The sequence below is a fragment of the Anabrus simplex genome, chromosome 7 (genome assembly GCF_040414725.1).
Source record: "Anabrus simplex isolate iqAnaSimp1 chromosome 7, ASM4041472v1, whole genome shotgun sequence".
Classification (NCBI taxonomy): Eukaryota; Metazoa; Arthropoda; class Insecta; order Orthoptera; family Tettigoniidae; genus Anabrus; species Anabrus simplex.
Genome location: NC_090271.1, coordinates 94,836,952 through 94,857,042, shown reverse-complemented (window position 1 = coordinate 94,857,042; position 20,091 = coordinate 94,836,952). Strand labels below are relative to the sequence as shown.

The 20,091-nt window shown below is 39.0% G+C and overlaps 1 protein-coding gene across 1 annotated transcript in view; it reads left to right on the top strand.

Moving 5' to 3' along the window:
• The window catches only part of kl-3 (dynein heavy chain 8, axonemal kl-3), a 232,356-nt gene extending 215,639 nt beyond the window's left edge, over nucleotides 1–16,717 (top strand). The window contains exons 13-14 of the mRNA XM_067151919.2: nucleotides 6,873–7,034; nucleotides 15,808–16,717. Of these exons, the coding sequence (XP_067008020.2) occupies nucleotides 6,873–7,034; nucleotides 15,808–15,933 (288 nt within the window). The 3' untranslated portion in view covers nucleotides 15,934–16,717. The remainder of the gene's footprint in view (nucleotides 1–6,872; nucleotides 7,035–15,807) is intronic.
• The last annotated feature ends 3,374 nt before the right edge of the window (nucleotides 16,718–20,091 follow it).

Here is a 20,091-nt window from a genome sequence, read left to right as displayed (position 1 = left end):
TATTGTGGTTATATTTTGCATGGAAAATGTACTGTACTTTGAATGTGACATCCATTGTTGCAGGTGTAAATGTGGCATTATGATGAAACTTGAAGCTCAGGACTCAAAGCTGAATACTGTAGTTGATGCTTATTGTACCTAATCTGAGTTTACATCACTAGTTTTAGAATAACTACCTTTAGAGTAAGACGTGCAGTGCAGGTATTTAGGTCCACTGGAATGTTACCTTTGTTAAGAGACAAGGAAATAGCAGAAGGGCTTATCTTCTTATCTGTCTTAGTACTTGTAGCTCATGACCAATTCAAGTATCTTTCTCTCCTCACCTTTCTTAAAAATTTCAACAGAATTTTCAAGGCTTCATAGTTACATTAACAGTGATATAGAGCTAACATAAGGATATCTAAAGAAAGCGTTGTGAAAGTGTTAAATCAAAGAATTGTGTTGAAAAGTTTGAGGAAGAATGCTCCTCTACTGAAGGAAAAATCCTGTTCTGCAAAGTGTGCAGAGTTAAAGTAAGTGCCATAAAGCATTTTAATGTCCAGCAGCATGGCAACACTGTTAGACACAAAAATGCTGAATCTGTATCCTACTGCAGTTAAGTATTTTGTGCCCATGGTGACTGTCGATGCACTCCAAATTCTGATAACTAATACAATTTTAATTTATTTGCAGGAACTGTGATATGGTCTCTGTCAGCATTGTTTAAGACCACAGTTTAAGAATTGATAGTGAATTTATGATAGAGACCAGTGGAATTAAGTTAAACGAACTAGTAATGAAGTAGTGCAATAACAATGTGTAATATGATGAGATGCTTGTTGTTTAAAGGGGCCTAACATCTAAGGTCATCAGCCCAATATCTTTAATATAAAATAACTACTGGCAAAGAACATCTGTTGATAGTACATAAGTTTGGTCATATTATCCATTTTTTGGTTCATACTTAGCTATTTTTAAGAGCACATTTGCCTGCACATTTGGGCAATTTTTAGGACCAAAACATTCAAACCCTAATTATGATGATACATTCACTGCAAAAAAAGGTTATCTATCCCTGCTGAGAATGTTAACGTGCAGAAATCCATCTGTACAGCACCGTGTACTGTTCACTCATACACTTTGCACTGACTGACAATGAGTTTCGGGCTGAAAAAGAAGAATCTATTCTCTAGCAAAGCTAGATAGTAGCGATGATATTGCCAATTGGCTCATTGTCATTAAGATACAACAGGTGGAAGTTGGCACCATGGGTCTGAAAGGGTGCTGGGGTAATTGCTATGTTCAAAGACATGTGGCAGGGCCTAATCTACGAACACATGTTGGTCAGTACTTGTGAAATTCTAAGTAAGGTAGTGTGTTTCTGTGAAAGTATATTAGTTTTGAACAGGAGTGGAATAGCTTTATGCCTGGTTTATTGTACGAAGAATCTGAGGGTAGCAATCATTTTTCAAGAATGAGATTAGGTTTGAATTGTCATGTGAACTTCCAATCTTAGATTCACCCCCTAGATTACACTCCATGGCCTTGTAACACTATGCACCCAACAGTAGTAATATTACTACCATGCACCTGAGTGCTGCTGTTAGTTATACAACTACCACAAACTTTAAAATTCAGCCACTCAAATGCTATTTATGTTATCAAATTAGTTGGTTCCTTAACATGTTATAGATTTCCTTTACTACTGATAGATGATGTTACTGTTCTACGGTGATTGGTGTTGTAGCCAATGTTTTGTAGCCATGTGCTCTCAACTAGATCTTACCTAATTGGTGACATGTACTCCTCACATACTCCAGTCAGATAAGCTCACATTTATGCATGTGTTTTCTTAAGACAAATTATGACTTGTCAAATTTAGAATGAAAGTGTAGTGAGTCAGCAGTCTGCAATTATCTCTCAAATAGTCAACTGATATATGGATCCCAAACCTAGTTCAAGTAAAAGAAATCTTATGCTTGCATACAACCCATGGATAAGTGAACATATTACTATATTATAAAACTTGTAAACGATTCAGATTCTGATCTGTATGAAAGTGACTGTGAAGAAGAAAATGAAGTTTTTGAAACCCTACAGATAATGATTCACCACATTCATCACCAGAAGAGCCAGTCAGAAAATACAAAGGGATGTGAGAAGTATAGGAACACAATGTAAACAAAATATTTTTCCTGTGAACAGAGCCAATTTTTCTGGCAGAATCTTCCATCTAGATTCTATTAGTTTATTTTTTGACAATGTATTGAATGTTATCTGGATGGAAAGTAATGGATATTCCCTGCTGCAAATCAATCTAAAGAAGCAAGAAGGCCCTATGAAACTTAAATCACTGTATGCTCGGTGGAAACCAGTGACATTAAGTAAACTAAATCAATTTTTTGCAGTGGTGATTCATATGTGTTTGATTTGTATATTCGTAAAACTTTTCTCTGAGACTACTGGATCACAACACCGATAATTCTAAAACCTGAATAAGCAAAGTCCATTGGAATGTCGAGAGACCATTTTCTCAATTTCTAGAATATTCTTCCCTCTAGTTGGTTCCATTACTTTCTGATTCATCTGGTCTTCCCATTCACCATTTGTTGGTCAGGTTCCTGTCTTTTGCGATATCTTCCCAGTTAACATTGGGTAAATTCAGGTTATCTGGTACAGTCCTGTTCCTTTCTGTGTCCTTCCCCACATGGCTGATTACCATATCAAATAATTCTGCATCAGTGTCAGGTTCACCCTTTCTAAACTGTACACCCCAAAAACAACAAGTTGTGTATTAGCTTAGAGCTGAGCTTTACACCTAAAATTTCAAGTTTTTCATCCTTAACTTTTGCACAGCTTACAAATTCTTCTTTCACTAGTATGAATAATCCTCTGCCCCCTCCTTCTACGATAAACACTACAGTTTGGGGAGAAATTTCTGCATCTATAGTACCACTTCTTAACCATGATTCACGCCTATTACAATATCTGTTAAATACATATGTATTAAATTACTTCATTTTATTCCTTTCCTTACAATACTTCTACAGTTTAAAACTTAACAATTTTGTATCATACTTACTCCCATCTCTTGGTACTCTCATCTCTTTTCCGTAATTTACCCCCATTTCCCTGAATCTACCTTCCTTTAACCTTCATGTAGTCACGCAAGAATAATTACATTGCTAGTCACACAAATGCACGTCTTTCTCATTGCTTGATACATTTTATTTTCAGTCAAACTATTTGCAGTGTCCTTCAGAGTGATTAGAAGGTGTCATCTTAGGTACCTGCAGGTAGCCTTTATGTGCTTTTTCAAAACAAAAAGTAATGTATTATGCCCTTTAAACATGAGTAATTGCTAAAATACAAATTTGGAAAACAAACAACAAGGTCACTGGCCTTAAAAAACCCGAAGTATGTTCTAAAATACTAGATAATTTTCTCAGCTTCACTCCTCTCGCTATAAAGTTTTCTGTGGGAATTAGATAAAAGAAACACATTACAGTTATGATGTAAATATTTCTAGTGATCTTATTTGCATTCAGCTAAATGTACCACTGTATTAATATTCAATATGGAGAAATAGCCCATATTGGTTGCATACAGAGTTTTTATCTGGGTAGAAAAGCTAGCTATATTTTGTTTTACGTCGCACCGACACAGATAGGTCTTACGGCGACGATGGGACAGGAAAGAGCTAGGAGTGGGAAGGAAGCGGCCGTGGCCTTAATTAAGGTACAGCCCCAGCATTTGCCTGGTGTGAAAATGGGAAACCACAGAAAACCATTTTCAGGGCTGCCGACAGTGGGGTTCGAACCTACTATCTCCCGAATACTGGATACTGCCCGCACTTAAGCGACTGCAGCTATCGAGCTCGGTCTGGGTAGAAAAAATAGAAAGAATTATTTCATAAAGAATTCATTTCAACCATTTGTACTATGTCTAAATGGTGCTTTCACACAATTTGTACACAAAAGTCAGATATATTTAGAATTCACAAATGAAACAAGATCTCACGTTGAGTTAAACTCCGATAACGTTTGTTAGTCAGGTGCGGAAGAAACGTTCAGGCAATGACAGTCATCACAGGAATGACACTTTGCTCGCACAAGGGGAGCACTGTCTAGACAAATTCTAGACAGGACAATTCCAAATGAACAAAGAGGAAGGTACAGAGATGGGGACGTTCATGGGTAAAGAAAGAAATACTGTTCCGTGCAAAATAAAATCAATCCAGAGGAAATCTCCGTGTACAACTAATAAAGGGTTAACCTTTCTAACTTATATGTACTCCTGCAGATCAGATGAAAGTCATCTGAATGCAGATCCCTATCTTCTACCCACCCATTAATATCTACAAATCTCACTCCCAGTTTCTCATATACCCACTCCAGAGTTTCATTTAACTTTGAGGTCAATACCTCCAGTCAGTATCCCTTCTACACAGTGTCTCACTGATAACAATCTCCGCTCCTTTAAACCTCTCCTGCACTGTCATAACCAGATCCAGCACATTACCAACTATGGTGGTGTCTGTTGCTGCTTGCCTTACATTGTTAGGACCAACTGAAAATCTAACACCTTCTCCTTACCCTTCTTCTTCCCTTCTACTTTCCTCAACATCTCCCCAATCCTCTACTCTTGACAGGGCATGGCGGCATTCATGATTTTTATTGTCCTAATTTACTTTCCCCAAGGCAGTCTGTTACTATAAGGGTAGCTTTGTGGAAAGATTTTTCCACCAGCAGCTGCAGGTGGTCCACCCATCTGATTGGATGTCTTCTTTGCGGTCTCTTGCAATTAAAGTTTTCCCTCCACCACAAGCTTTTGCAAATTGCGTGCTAACAATGTGTTTGAGATATTGGATGTAAGCCTGGCTGATCCTCTCGAGAAGCCTAGTCTGGATGCCTAGCTCTTCCAGTACAAATGCATTAGTTTAGTCCAAGAAATTCAGAGAATGCATCAGTAAACCCACATTTTGAAGCTGTCTATTTTCCTCTTATTTGCCAGGTCTCAGCTGTGTAGATAGCAATGGGAAATATAAGGGAGTGAGCTAGTTGCAGTTTTATGTTCTTTCTAACTGTACGGTCTTTCCATATCCTACTCAGTTTTTTGGTGGCTGCCCTGTCATGGAGCCCAAGTAGATGAATTTCTGTATTTGGTTGGTGGGCTTTCTGTCTGTCGACAATAATCACCTTTATCCTTTTTCTATTAATTTCCAGGCCATATTCCTTACTAATCAACATCAGCTTTTCCATGAGGATCTGTAGTTTCTGTGCACAAGTTGCTGATCTTCCTACTTCTGAAAGAAATACCTCCTTCCCAGTCCTTGAGCACTTTCTTCATTATGTGCTCAGTGTAGATAGTGAAGAGGATGGGTGAGAGAATGCAGCCTTGTTTTGTACCACCTTCTGCTTTGAAGCTTCTGGACATTGCTTGGTAGACCTGAACAGTTGCCGTGTTGCTCTGTCAAAGGTTTCATACAAGGACCACAAAATGCTGTGGGACTCCCATTTTTAGAAGAATGGTGCAGAGATGTGTGCATTTCACCAAATCAAATGCCTTGGTGTAATCAACAAATCACAGAAAGGTTGCAACATTGAACTCTATGGCCTTTTCTACAATCTGTCAGGCATTCAGAATTTGCTCCTGGGTGTCTTTCCTCTTGATAAAGCCACATTGCTCTTCAGCAATTTCTGCTTTAGCCTAATTCCTAGATAGCACCCTACCCTGCTATCCTTTCCTTCACACACTTTACCTATGTGCCTAACAATGAAGTCTACAATAATCACCTTTGACCTTCTTCTATTAATTTCCAGGCCATATTTCTTACTAACCAACATCAACTTTTCTATGAGGATCTGTAGTCCCTGTGCACTAGCTGCCAGAATAAGAATATCATCAGTGTACCTTCCTACCCCTAACAGAAATACCTCCTTCCCAGTCCTTGAGCACTTTTCTCATTATGTGCTCAGTGTAGGTATTAAATCCCATTAAATCCCCTCCCCTCCTAGACTCCCTTATTTTCCCTGGTGGCTGCAGAAACTAGTACCTTCTCCTTTCTCTCGCTCTCATGGCCTTACTGCAGTCCCCACCCCCTCATCTTCCTATTCTCTACTCTATGTTTCCCTTTCTTATCTCCCCCCTCTACATATACTTTTTGCTTATCAAGATGGCTACTCTAAATGTATTTTAAGTGGCTAAATATTGGACTGGGAATATGTTATTTTTCTTGTATTCATAGTTTTAGTATGATTTAAATAATTTTATTAAACGTATGGCATAACAACCATTACTAGCCTACAACAGAAGAAAAGAAGAAAGTTGCAAACTAATTTCCAAATTATTCGTATGTTATATCTTCCAGAGTAGCATCCCAGAAATTCAGGCTATTTCCAGAGTATGAAGATAGACTTTCCTCAACAATGTGTTTATTTGTTGGGGAAATCAGGATTTGCATACTGGACTCACTATTTTCCCCCCACTTGTACACATATATGATGGTTTGTTCTGATCCTGTTCAGCACCAACAACATTCTATGAGGCAAATTCAGAGTGTTGAGGGTTAGACTGATATGGGAGCTAGTATCTGCCAGGTCCTTAGCTATCCTGATTGGAGGATATCTAGATTGGAACCTATTTACTTCAGTGCCCACAATATTCTCATGGCTAAGCAGATCAGAGCTGCCTGTTATCTAACTCCTTACTAGAGCATGTTTCCTTTGCAGGTGAGATGGAGGAATATGACTTGGCTGGCAGCCAGAAAGTAGGAATAGATTTCACTTTGCCTATAATGATGCAAATTTAAATAGAAATTTGTATATTACTTATAGTTAAGTTAGTTTAGGTCTTCTTATTCAAGGATATATAGAATTATTTTATACCCACAGGAAGGAGTGTATGTATATGGACTGTATTTAGATGGAGCAGGCTGGGACAAAAAGAACTCAAGACTTTGTGAGTCTCCTAGTAAAGTCTTATTTGTCACCATGCCCGTCATCAACATTTTGGCTAGAAGCAGTTCTATACCACTTGAGCCAAAAATGTATGTGGTAAGTGTTATAATCTAAGATTTGTAAGCATGAGGGAAAGAAATCAGTTAGATTAAGACTCTTATTTTTTAATTGAAACCTGTGCCAATAAATAATGAATGTTGATTATAATTACTACAACTTCAGCACATATTTTTTACACCAAGAAAATAACATTTTCAAACCAAGATTTAATTTGACTAAATCATATCAAAATACACCTTAAAAAATTTCTTCACCAAGTTCAAACATTCACAAACATTGAGAAGGGCTTTGTGTCACTTATGAAGTACATGGCAGATATTTTACAAAAAATGGACCTGATTGATATAAGTATAATATATTTGAACTCATTTCTGCTCAATAAACCAAAAATGAAACATTTCTCCCCACTAATCTTGACAACATTAATTTTTGGTAGCATATCTTCTTCTTGGACATATGCTTAAATCTGTGTTAGTGGTCTCCTCTTGATCATCATATCATTCTCGGTACAATTTGTCCTGTTCATTTTTGGCAATTCTGAACCAGTCAGGATCGCCATAAACAGTTCATTTCAATTTATCTCAGACATGCCCAACAGAGTCCATGTCTGGGAAACAAGTAGACCACTCCATTTGGATGAAACCAGAATGATGAAAACTGCATGTTGGACATGTGAGTTATGATCCATCATGAAGAAGTCTTCTCCAAAATGCTAGTGTTATAATCCGTCTTTGCATCTTCGAGCATTTAGTGAACCCTCAACAACTACAAGAGGTGTACAGTGATCCTGTGTAATGCCATCTCAGAACATCAATTAAGCACCACCTTGTTGCACATGTTGGGCGCAGTATCCAAGACATACTATATTACCTGGTTCCCTCTGACCATGTCAACAATCATCCAGGTTTAGGTAAATGCAACATTTGTCAGTAAACAGCACCCTACATCAATTCTGCGGGGGTTCCTTCAGTGTGATTCTCCTTTCTATACTGTGTGATGTTGAGGTATAAGAGCTGGACCTCACTATGGCCATCGGGAGTACAGATTTGCATCACGCAACCTGATCTTAACAGTTTCATTGGACATGTGTCATCATGTACCACCACAAACTCTCACTTAGACATAGGAACACAGCTGATAGCATTATATGTTCTCAGCGATACAAAACCATCTTGGTGTTGTGGGAAACAGAGTGGCCAGCTATCCAAACTCCCAACAAGCTGAAAGCAATTAAGAAGATACAATTAAGAAAATGGAAATTGCAGCACCATGAAGGCACTGGTCGTTTGTGTTGATTTTCAAGATATGGGACAATGCCATGTAGGTATGTAAATGATCAAAGTTTCAGACCCATTGGATTGTTGCTACAGGTCTCCCCACGTGATTGGTCGTGGAGGAATCAACTCCAGTATATGGACTCTTGTGTAGCGTAGTTGACTTGCAGTCTGTGCAGTGAAGTGTTCCCCGTCAAACATGCCTCGACTACAGAGAAGAGCACGCTATCAACAACTGTCGCCGTTTGAGAGGGCTCGGATAATTGGGCTGTGTGAGGCTGGATTATCACTAAGGACTGTCGCTGCATGTGTTGGCCGACAGGCATCTACGGTACAACGTGTATGGCAGCAGTGGTCAAATGAAGGTACCCACACTCGTAGACCTGGCACAGGCCCAGCGCGACAGACAACTGTGAGAGAGGATCGCCGCTTCATTCGAATGGCCCGGATGGAACCCCATGCAACAGCAGCGCAAATTCGAGCAGCTGTGGCACCCCACATTACACAACAAACAGTTGGTAATCGCCTGCATGCAGCTGGCTTACGAGCCTGTGTCCCTGCAGAAGGTGTTCCATTGACCCCACAACAGCGACATGTAAGGCTGGCCTGGTGTCGAGAAAGGTCGACGTGGGTCAGCGAATGGCATAGGGTCGTCTTTAGTGATGAATCGCGCTTCTGTCTTGCCCGCAGTGATCGCCGGAATCGTGTGTGCCGACGTACCAGGGGGAGGGGCTGCCCAGATCTTATTGTCGCCACACAGGGCCAACACCAATCATTATGGTCTGGGGAACTATTGGATTTAATGTGAAATCACAATTAGTGCTTGTTGAGGGCACTATGACTGCTCGACAATACGTTGATAGGATACTCAATCCAGTGGTTGTCCCTATGATGGTGAACATTGCTAATGGGATGTTTCAGTAGGACAATGCCCGGGTTCACACTGCACGTATCTCCAAAGAAGCTCTCCACGACATCACAACCTTAGAATGGCCCGCCAGATCTCCGGACCTCAGTCCTATTGAGCATGTGTGGGACATGATGGGTCGACAACTGGCCAACCGTCCTCAGCCACCCACAACTCTGGAACAACTGACCCGTGCAGTGCAGCAAGCATGGGCCACAATTCCTCAGGAAGCGATCCAGGGCCTTATTGACTCCATGCCTCGACAAATCCATCAATGTATTGCAGCTTGTGGTGGGCACATCCTGTATTGATTGTTGTCCAAACTTGCGGTCAGAGGGACCTGAAAGTATAATCATTGAAGCACAACTGAACATTCGTCCTGCATGTTCAATTGCAGCAATGTAGCACCACTCCTTCTGGGTGTTGCGATTTCCATTTTCTTCAGTGTATCTGCAGTATGGTGACCTCCACAGAGAGAGGCTGTAGTTTTCTGCAGGTTGAGTATAGGTCGTGGAAGATCTACACATTCTCATTTCCTAAAGAGGGGTTGACCCCACAGTCTGTTCATGTGGTGCTGATTTCACCTAGTCCACTTTCGCTCTGAGTATTTGTATCTCTCTGGCATGAGATAGAACCTCAGGCTATTGGAAACTTTCAGTCTCATACTAACTGATTACGAGAATGCTGCTAATCTCATTGTTCACTTTATATGTGAGAGTGGACTCTTCAAATACATCAAAATTTCCAGTGTTCTGTTCCTCGGAAAACTTGTATTCTCTTTTGATGAGTTAATGCATTAATGCCCATTTGAGATTTTTAAAATCATGTGTTTAATTTTTATTCATTTTCAAAATGTATTCATTGAATATAATATTTTAATTTCAATTTTGTTTACATTTCAATTGCTAAGAGAAGATGTTAACTTGTTGACTTCCTCTTAAAATAATAATCACCACCACTGTTGACAAAAACCTTCTTAATGTAAAGTAATTGTGTGAACTAATCAAATGTTGACACTGTCCAACTTGCCATCATGGTCTTTCACTACACTTTTCAGAACACAAATCGAGTTCTTCGTTACTGGTACTGTAACATCTACTGAAATGCTGTCTACCATTTGAGTTTGAGTTCCTTTCTACATGTAGAGCTACATACAAATGAGGTTGAGTTTTCAAAGTAGATGAACATACAAAATAGCAACATACTGACACTACTTACAAGGCTATTCCAAACATTTTGATGACTGTAATTCCAGAGCAAAACTGTCATTTCTTGAAACAAACCCCAAATGCCCTACATAATATTATGCTTCAGCCTAAAAAACTGTCCAAATTCAAGGATAAATTAATATCAGACAAGGCAAAGAACTTTTATATTGTCGGCATGTTTCAGTTTTGAAAGCAACATTCATTTATCTCAGTGAAGTTGGCTTGCTAAGCCTGACCCTGCAGAGGGTTTTCTGTTAGGATAATCTCCTTTTGTCATTGTCAGTCCTGTGCCACATCTATGAATTTATGTGTCATTTCTTACACAAAAGCTTCATCAAGCCTCCTAAGGAAGAACTCCTCCGACTTTAGCCATTGGTTCTTCCTTAGCTTTTCAGGTTTGGTGCTGGCCGCCTGACCCTTGGCCAGGCTGTCACAGGTCTTACTGTCTATTGTCACATACCGTAACAGGATTGCTCCTGACCTGACAATGAAAATTGTCCCTCAAAACAAGATCTGGAAACATCTGGAAGACCTCAAAATGCCAAAGTATTTGTTTGACAAAGTAAGGACGCTATATCCGAATTGTTATAGTTGTTTTCAGATAGGTTAATTAAATAATGTTATTGATTTTACATCCCAAACCAAACCAAACCAAACCAAACCAAACCAAACCAAACCAAACCCCATGGCACTACAGCCCTTGAAGGGCCTTGGCCTACCAAGCGACCGCTGCTCAGCCCAAAGGCCTGCAGATTACGATGTGTCGTGTGGTCAGCATGACGAATCATTTCAGCCGTTATTCTTGGCTTTCGAGACCGGGGCCGCTATCTCACCGTCGAACCAGTCCTCAGGTCCAGGTAAAAATCCCTTACCAGGCCGGGAATCAAACCCGGGGCCTCCGGGTAAGAGGCAGGCACGCTACCCCTACAACACGGGGCTGGCTATTTTACATGCCACTAACTACTTTTACAGTTTTTAGAGTTTTCAGGTAGGCAGTGGATGATCAGAATGGTTTGAGACTAAGAGAGGTGTCCAGTAAGGAGATGTTCTGTCACCACTCTTGTTCATGATAGTAATGGACAAGTTTGTAAAGTGTATCAAGAAAATGAACAATGAACGAAATGCCCTTATATTTGCTGATGATGTGCCGTTACGAAGAGAAACAGAAGCTGAAGAACATAAGAAACTGACTGAATGTTAAATAATTCTGAGCTGAAGATGAGTAAAACAAAGACTGAAGGAATAACCAATAGTGAAGGAATAAACTCAAACCTCTTTTTTGAACAAACTAAATTAAGAATCAGTTTCTCACTTCAAGTACCTTAAAAGTACAATCTTGAAAGACAACACTGTCAAGCAGGAAATACTCGGCAGGACACGGAAAACATCAAAGTCTTACAATCAACTCAGAAACCTACTCTGGGACTGCAAAAAGCAAAAAGCAAAAAAACAACAATGTATTACACCTGCTTTATACCAGTTCTCACATATGGTTTAAATACATGTACTCTGCTAAACAATGACTACAGCAGAACTCAGGCAACAGAAATGAGCTTCATTAGAACTATGAATCAAGCTCCTAGAAAGTACATAATCAGGAATGACATAAATAGGAAGGTAGCCACCATTGGACTCTGTTATCAGCGAAACAAAGATCAGTGGTATGGGCACATTATGAGAATGAACAGCGGAAGACCTGCTAAAGTTACTTGGACTTTACTGCCATAGGAAAAAAGACCAAGGGAAAGGCCACGGACATGCTGGATATAGAGGTAAAGTCAAATGTGGAGGGAAGAGGTCTCAGATGGGAAGATATCCTGAACAGAAGATGTATGGAGGCAGGAGGAAATGGCGAGCACTTGTACACCATAACTGGAAAACTGGAGTTGAAAAATGATGACGATAAGATAGAACTCAGTGCACAGATATATTTAAACAATAGTAATGATCTACAACTGAAAGGTAAAATTCTTGATATTTGACATTTCCAACCTATTTACCAATATATTTATCACAGAAATATTAGACATATTGAGAGACACTCTAAAAGAGAACAATATGTGAAGAGAATGAATGGCAAGAATTTGTCATCATGTTAAATACTGTCACATAATTGATATCTTAAAATTAATGAATTATCCAACTTGGTAAGTAAGTCAATATCCTCACTGGAGTAATTTGAACAGCTTTTTGAGTGACTGCCCTCTTGAGACATTAGCACTTGAACAACATTGTGGACAGAAAGATGATCTTGTATGATGTAGTCAATATATTGCATATTCAATTGTCTATTCATTCAAATGTTGATGCTTTGATATAGGCACACAAAAACAAAACCAAACCAAACACACACTCTGCATGAGAAAAAGACAGAGCTTTTTCTTCTCTTGAAAATTAGAGATAAAGCATTTCAGGCCTATTAAGATGCCTTCACACATGAAATCACATTGTTATCTTGGTCTCATCCTTAATTACTTACTTTACTTGTTTTCATTCCCCACCCTGAAGGGGTGGGGTGGACCACCTAGAGGGTGGTGGGTTGGGCCTCTTTATTGAGCTTTATTGAATGTGCTTTTCCAAAAGTTACAGAGAAGAATTTATAAACATAAACAATATTTTTCATTATTAGATAATTTTAAAGGGTTTAAGGGGTGTTTTTTTTTTATCCTCCGCCTGATGCTATACAAAATATTATGCTATAAATACATCTAAGAAGAAGGAGTTTGCAATACAAGAATTCGGTGGTTCTAATAGCATGCCATTCGGAAGTGATTCTGGATCTTGTGCATTACAATGCGTCATTAAGATATGATGCTATTGTCTGTTTCTTGATGCTGAGAGGAGGTTGAGGGGATTTATACGAGAGTTGCTAAGGGTGTGAAGTTAAAATGAGTATTTAAGCCTGAATGGGTAGTGAGAAAATGGAGATTGAGGGTCTGATTAGCTGCAGCCTGAAGGTGTGCGAGAACCAGGGGTCTATTGTATGGATGGATATTTAACAAGGAGAGTGTAACAAATCTGACAAGATCTTCAATTGTAGGGTGGGGAAAAAGTGAACGGGTGGGCGTGGTTGGTGGGTCAGTAGTGCGAATCGGGGCTATGAATTCTGGGTGATTTGAGGGAGGTGTCGGACGTCCTCGACAGCGATGAGAATAGACTGGATGGCTGCCCCCGCAAGTGTTACAGCGGGCGGGGTGTAGGGTGTTGGAGCACTTGGTAGTGACATGATGCTGAGTGCAATGACCACAGATTGGATGATTTGCTTTGCACTGAGCCGTTGTGTGATTGTTATAGAGGTGGCATCTTTCGCATCTGATTGACTGTGGAGGTGGAGCACGAGAAGGTTCGACTTTGTGATGGTGTCGATGTATCGATACACCACTGGCAAGCAGTCTGTCCACATCAGCTGGTGTTGGCAGAAGAATCCGCACCAGGAATGTTGGACCCTCCGCATTCCGGATGCGAAAGGTCTTCCGAGCAGGCACTCCCTCCGCACTGAGCTCGGCAAGAATCGTCTCTTCTGAAAGTGAAGGATCCACACCACGGATGACGCAACTTAGTAGATTATAACGTGATGGTGGAGGTGGTGGTGGAGTGGGTGGTGGTGAGAGGAGTTGAAGAGGGATAGTTGATCCAAACGGAGTTGATCCTATTGTGGTGGCGAGTTGGTGTGCTGCTACTTCCCCGTTGATTTGAATGATGATTCCTTTTGAAGTCTTCCTGATATCAGCGATGTCTTCTCGGCGCATGTTGTAGCGAAGAAGCGTGCAGAAGATGGCTTGAGGTGTCCGAAATTCTGGAGAAGGGTTAAGGAGGAGAAATGCATGTGTGCCGGAAGGCGTTTGCTGGAGAAATCGGAGATGGTTGATGGGTCGTCTAGTGTCAGACGTGGAGGAATATTCGAGTCGAGAGGAGGTGGGTGTAGTGATGGTAGTAGATGTGGATATATGCTGTAGGGTGGTGTCCATTGGAAGAGATGTAGCGGCTGCTGTAGAAGTCCGTGGGGCAGGTGCCGAGTCCACTGCCAGATAATGCGGAACACGCGCTCCCTCGGGGGCCGATTGATGCGTCATCCTCTGGTACTGAGTCCGCGGGTTGTCCGGATGCGTAGCTGGATTTGCTGGCATAAAGCGTGCGGCGTGATTCGGAGTTGCATAACTGGACAGGAGAGTCGTGTGGCAGGCTACGGCGGCGGTGTCTACGGCGAATGGTCGAAAGCTGGAGGTGGTGGTGCAGGTGGCAGCTGTGGTATTAGCAGGAGAATATGGCTTGTAGGGGACATGGTTGTGATTTGCTTCAGACCCCGGAGCGGCGTGAATAAGTAAGCCTTGGTAGACTCGGATCAGGGCTAAGCTGCTGACGATTCTCCTATTGTGCAGTGCTACCGATGGGCTCGTCCTGAGGTGAGACCTCACTGGTTTGCGTTCGTCCACCTGGCTAGTCCACAATTTTTAAGAAGCAATAAACCTCCATGGCTGCTTTCGGTGTTGCAAACAGTCGGACGGTGAAGGATGTGATGACGTCTCTTCCTTACATATTATAAACTCTTATAAAATTGAACATTGACTTCCTAATATGTGTACCCTACCCTTAATTTCATGAATATCAATAAGTTTAAGATGACTGCAACCTCTAAAGAATGTGATCCAACAAAGAAAGTTGTTTGTCTCTAATAGGACTGTAGAAAATTGATGAAATTAATTTTAAGATTAGTCATTGTTCAAGAATACACTTTCATGGCTAGTGTCTGTAAGCAGACAGTTATCTTCCAGGCATCTTAGCAATGAAAGATTACAATTTAACGTTATACGTCCTGTAGATCAGTGGTAAGGTGTCAGTCTCTGGATCCCAGTTCTACAGTCTGGTCACATGAAAGCAAAAGCAGAAGAAGAAAATATTATATCATATAACTTATATTCCTTTGTATATTGTTTGCTGGAAGTACCTTTAGCCTTTTAGGCTGCCTGCCTGTTAGTTTCAACATTCCATTTTACTTAACCGGGTAACAGAAAAAGCTGGAACTCTGTTGGACGAATTGTGACTGAATTTTAACTGATTTGGTCAGAAAAGTTTTTATACCAACATCATGTGACATGGAATACTCAAGGGCATTTTCTACCCTTCAAACATCCAACTAACTCTGCTAGCTTTGAACCTGCGGTCTTAGGATTCGGAGGCTGACACACTACCCCTGATCTATAGAGAACAGCTGACATTTCTCCACTGTGCTATCATTCCAGGAGTCATTATTCTTTTACTTTTTGATGAATGGTTGTTTAATGAGCATGTGCAACATTATATTGTATAGAAATATCCCTGAAAATCTACGGGTGTCCACAAGAATGTACCAAATGATTGACTTTTGATTTGATATCAGTAATCATGGAGACAATTATCTGATAGATGTTTAACTCTTTCAGTGTCCATTATACAAAAAGCCAGTTCGAACTGACTTGACATTTATTACTCCTTTGTGGTTACCAAGCTGCAAGTCACCTGACCACTGGATTCTGCGTGGAGTGGCACTTCTCTGTGATATCAAGTGATTACTGGACAAAAGTAGAACACAACTTTAAACCATCCTTTAATAATACTTACAGAGCTATATTTGATTGTATAGACCTGTTATTTTTATTGGAGAATATCTCTCCAATCTTCAGCTTTAGTTTTAATAAGGTATTTTTAACCATAGAGGATGATAATGTTTATAATATTTTATTGATTATAGTTAAATATTTTCATTCTAGTTTTTATGTCGTTTTGCAAGGAAACGATTATAAATTGCAGTATAATTTAGATTGATTTTTTAAATTAACTTTGAGTCAGTATATTACTGGTTACAGCAGATGCATTGAGCAATATTTACAATGAAGTGTAATTCATGAAAAACTTGAGAATATGACTGCTAAAGAGAAGATCTGTTTAAAAAGAATTTGTATGATGAGACTTTGATGTTCCATCTATTCAGTTCATAGCTCATAACATGACTTACTTAGTTTGGTTCATTTTTAAAACAGTAACATATTCTAATTACAGGAGCTCATTAGTCTCAATATGATCTATGGACTTGACAGGTAGTAAGGCAACATCACATTCCTCATTCTGTTTGCTGAGGTCATTCAAGTGTTCACCCTTTTTCAAGTAAATGGGCACACACAATATGTTCTTAACTGCTTTTCTCTTAAAGAATTATTAAGAAGGTATGATGGGGCTAACTTCCAAATTTGCTAACATCTGATTTAACTTTTAGAGACAGGTGAAAGACCAGAAGTAATAAGAACACCTTGCCATTACTATGAACAAGAATATCCGGTAGTTCAGTAATAAACTTGTCCAAACCTTAATCAGCCTCTCATGTTTTCCAAGCACTGTATTTCACATGAAGCCATACTTCTGTGTGATATCAAGTAATACCATACCTTAAGAAATATTTTCACACTTATTTCCTACCGTATCTTTCCCTTAGTGAATTTCTAAAAACTGTTGTCCTTGATACTTAAATAATTATTTTAGTAAAGGAATAAGTTCAAGATATTGGTTGTAAGATATTATAGGACTATCAAAATATATTGAAATCTTCTGTACACAGTGATCCATGATATACATCTGTTCTTTCATCTGGGAAAATGTTCAGCCACACAAAGGTGGGTCAGTGTCTTGCAAACAAAAACAATGTTAAATAGACTGAAAGGGAAATGAATTTCTCTGTTTGAGCTACATGGAAGTTATTGCTTGAGATATACTTTAATGTGCCAGTAGGTAAAGTCTGAATGACTACAAGTAATAATAAAATCAGAAGCTTTGTTAAAGTCTGCTAGAAGTGACTTTAATTTATTAATTCTGACTGCCCTCTGTACACCCCACCCCTTCTCTGTTTTCTGCCCCAGGTTATAAGTGAAGAAAGGTTAACATTTGTGACAATTGCTTATGTTTTCACTGTGTCTTCAACATTATGACTCATTATTAACTGTGCATGCATTTCATGCTGCAATTTTAAGGCAACATAAAAAGATATATCATCCCTTAAGAAACAGTAGGCCTACTACATAAAACTTAACTAACACTTTTGTGATATTAGTATAATTGGTCTTACAGTAACTGAGTGGGACCCCCTTAATTATCTCTTGTGTTTGCTGTGTTTGGAGAAATTAAAAGAAATTAATTTTACATTGCAAATATCTGCTTAAATTTGAATTTAAATGTAAATAAAATGTTCCTTAGCTGCAAAAAGTATACCTTACCTGAAGAGTTTCATTATTCTTGAGTCTTCTGAAATATTCGCAATATTTTATTTTAAGGTCCTTCTCCTTCTTTCACTGAAATCCTTACAAAAAATGCAACTGAATGCAATGTTACCACTATGTTTTTCTGTAAGGGTCATATGACTACAGATTACATACTATAATACATCTCAAGAATGTTACCACTTTTTTATCTAAAAGAATATCAGAGGATTTCTACTGCCACTAATATGAAATTTTTAAGCTGCTGTGTTGTGCTACAATTATTCTTGCAATTTGTTTCACTTGAAAAGTGTTTAGTTATGTTTATGTTTGTTATCTGATACTGATTCTTATGTGGTGATATAATTATTACTGTTCTTTCACTCTTAACTTGAAATCATGTTTTTCATTCCTTTGAATGCACATGGTTTTTCTTTAGCAGTCATATTTCTCTCTCTGTCTTATTGTTTTTCGAATCTTATACACATATTTGGCTGAAGTAAAGGATAAAATAATACCTATGAAAGATAATATATATATAATGACACCCTTTGATATTATTGAAATATATTTGAGACATACAACTAAGATGAAAATATTCTAATTTTATTTTCTTATAGTATTTAAAGATATTTTTTGAATACTTTCTAATTGAAAAGGTAATGTTTTATGTAATGCCTTGAATGCAATAAAGTCATCAATCAAACATAACTTGTTCTTTAACCAGATAAATGTGTTTAAATTAAAATTATGATACATACATCTTCATTTTAGACTGTTATGCCTTTCAAAATTCCGTCTGCAAGTCTCTGTGAATTTGCTAAATGCCTCCACAATCCTCTATTTGTTACAAGCTCTGTGGTCTCGTTTGGTTCTATATCTCTTATCTTTAAATCATTAGAAACTGAGTTAACCTTCATTGTCTTATCCTCCCTCTACTTCCCTTCTCTTATGCTACTTGACCAAGTCCATTATTCTCCTAGGTAACCTATCTTCTCCATCTGCCTCTTATGACCGAAGCCAGTTTTAGCATATAGCTTCATCAATAGAGATAATTCCTGTGTACAATTTGTTTTACATCGCTCCAACACAGATAGATCTTTGGCAATGATGAGATAGGAAAGAGTCAGAAGTGTGGAGGAAGAAACCATAGCCTTAATTAAGATGTGAAAATGGAAAAACCATGAAAAACCATCTTTATGGCTGCCAACATTGTGGTTTGAACCCACTACCTTCCGAATGCAAGCTGACAGCTATGTGGCCTAAACTGCAAAACCACTCGTTCGATAGTTAATTCCTAACTTAAACTTTATCTCCTTATTCCAAGTACCCTCCTGCCATTGTTCCCACCCGTTTGCACCAGCAGTCATTCTCGCTACTTTCATGTCTGTTGCTTCTAACTTATGAATAAGGTTTCCTGGGTTAACCTAGCTTTCACTCCCACACAGCAAAGTTGATCTGAAAACAGACCAGTGTAAAGATAGTTTTGTCCAGGAGCTGACTTCTTTCCTACAGAATACTGTTGATCGCAACTGCAAGCTCACTGCATTAGATTTGCTGGGCCTTGATGCAATGTCACTTACTACACTACCATCCTAGCAGAATACACATACTTGCAATGATCTACCTGTTCCAGTTGTGTATTCACAACCTGACATTCAGTTCTGTTAGGCTTCTTCTCTATCGACATCACTTTAGTCTTGGAAAGGCTAATTTTCATATCATACTTATTGCACCCTGTTTTTTCAGCTTCCAAGATATTAGATTGTAGGCTTTAGCACTGTCTGCCTTTAAGACTAAGTCGCCAGTATAGGCCAAACTGCTTACCACATTTCCACTTAACTGAATCTCTCCCAGCCACTTTATACCTTTCAGTAGATGATTCATGTAAACTGCGTCATGATGGGGATGAAATTATGATGAAGACGACTCATACACCCAACCCCCACGCCAGCGAAATTAACCAATGATAGTTAAAATTCCTGACCCTGCCAGGAATCGAACCCAGGACTCCTGTGACCAAAGGCCAGCACACTAACCATTTAGCCATGGAGCCAGACACTGTAGCTTAATCTTCAACATAAATGCCTTCGATTACCTTTATATATCTACCCTTAATCCCATAATTCCCCAGTATGGCTAACATCTTTTCCCTTGGTACTTTCTTTGTAATATCTGAAATCATCTCTTTTCAGTTTTGACTCAGTTAATATAACTGTTAGGTTCTTCAGTCTGCCAAAATTAATTTTGAGTATGGTAATAAATATATAAACTACCTGAAAAAAGAAAATATATGGTAACAGAATTATACTTGAAAAGAAACAACTTAATTAAAAGAGAATGACATGTTTCATCATCAGATTCTATCAAGTCACACTCAAATATTCGGTACTCTGCCGTATGCCTTTTCTAGATTTATGAAACATAAATGTAACTCTCTATTCCTCTTGTAGCATTTTTCAATTTCCTGGCATGTACTGT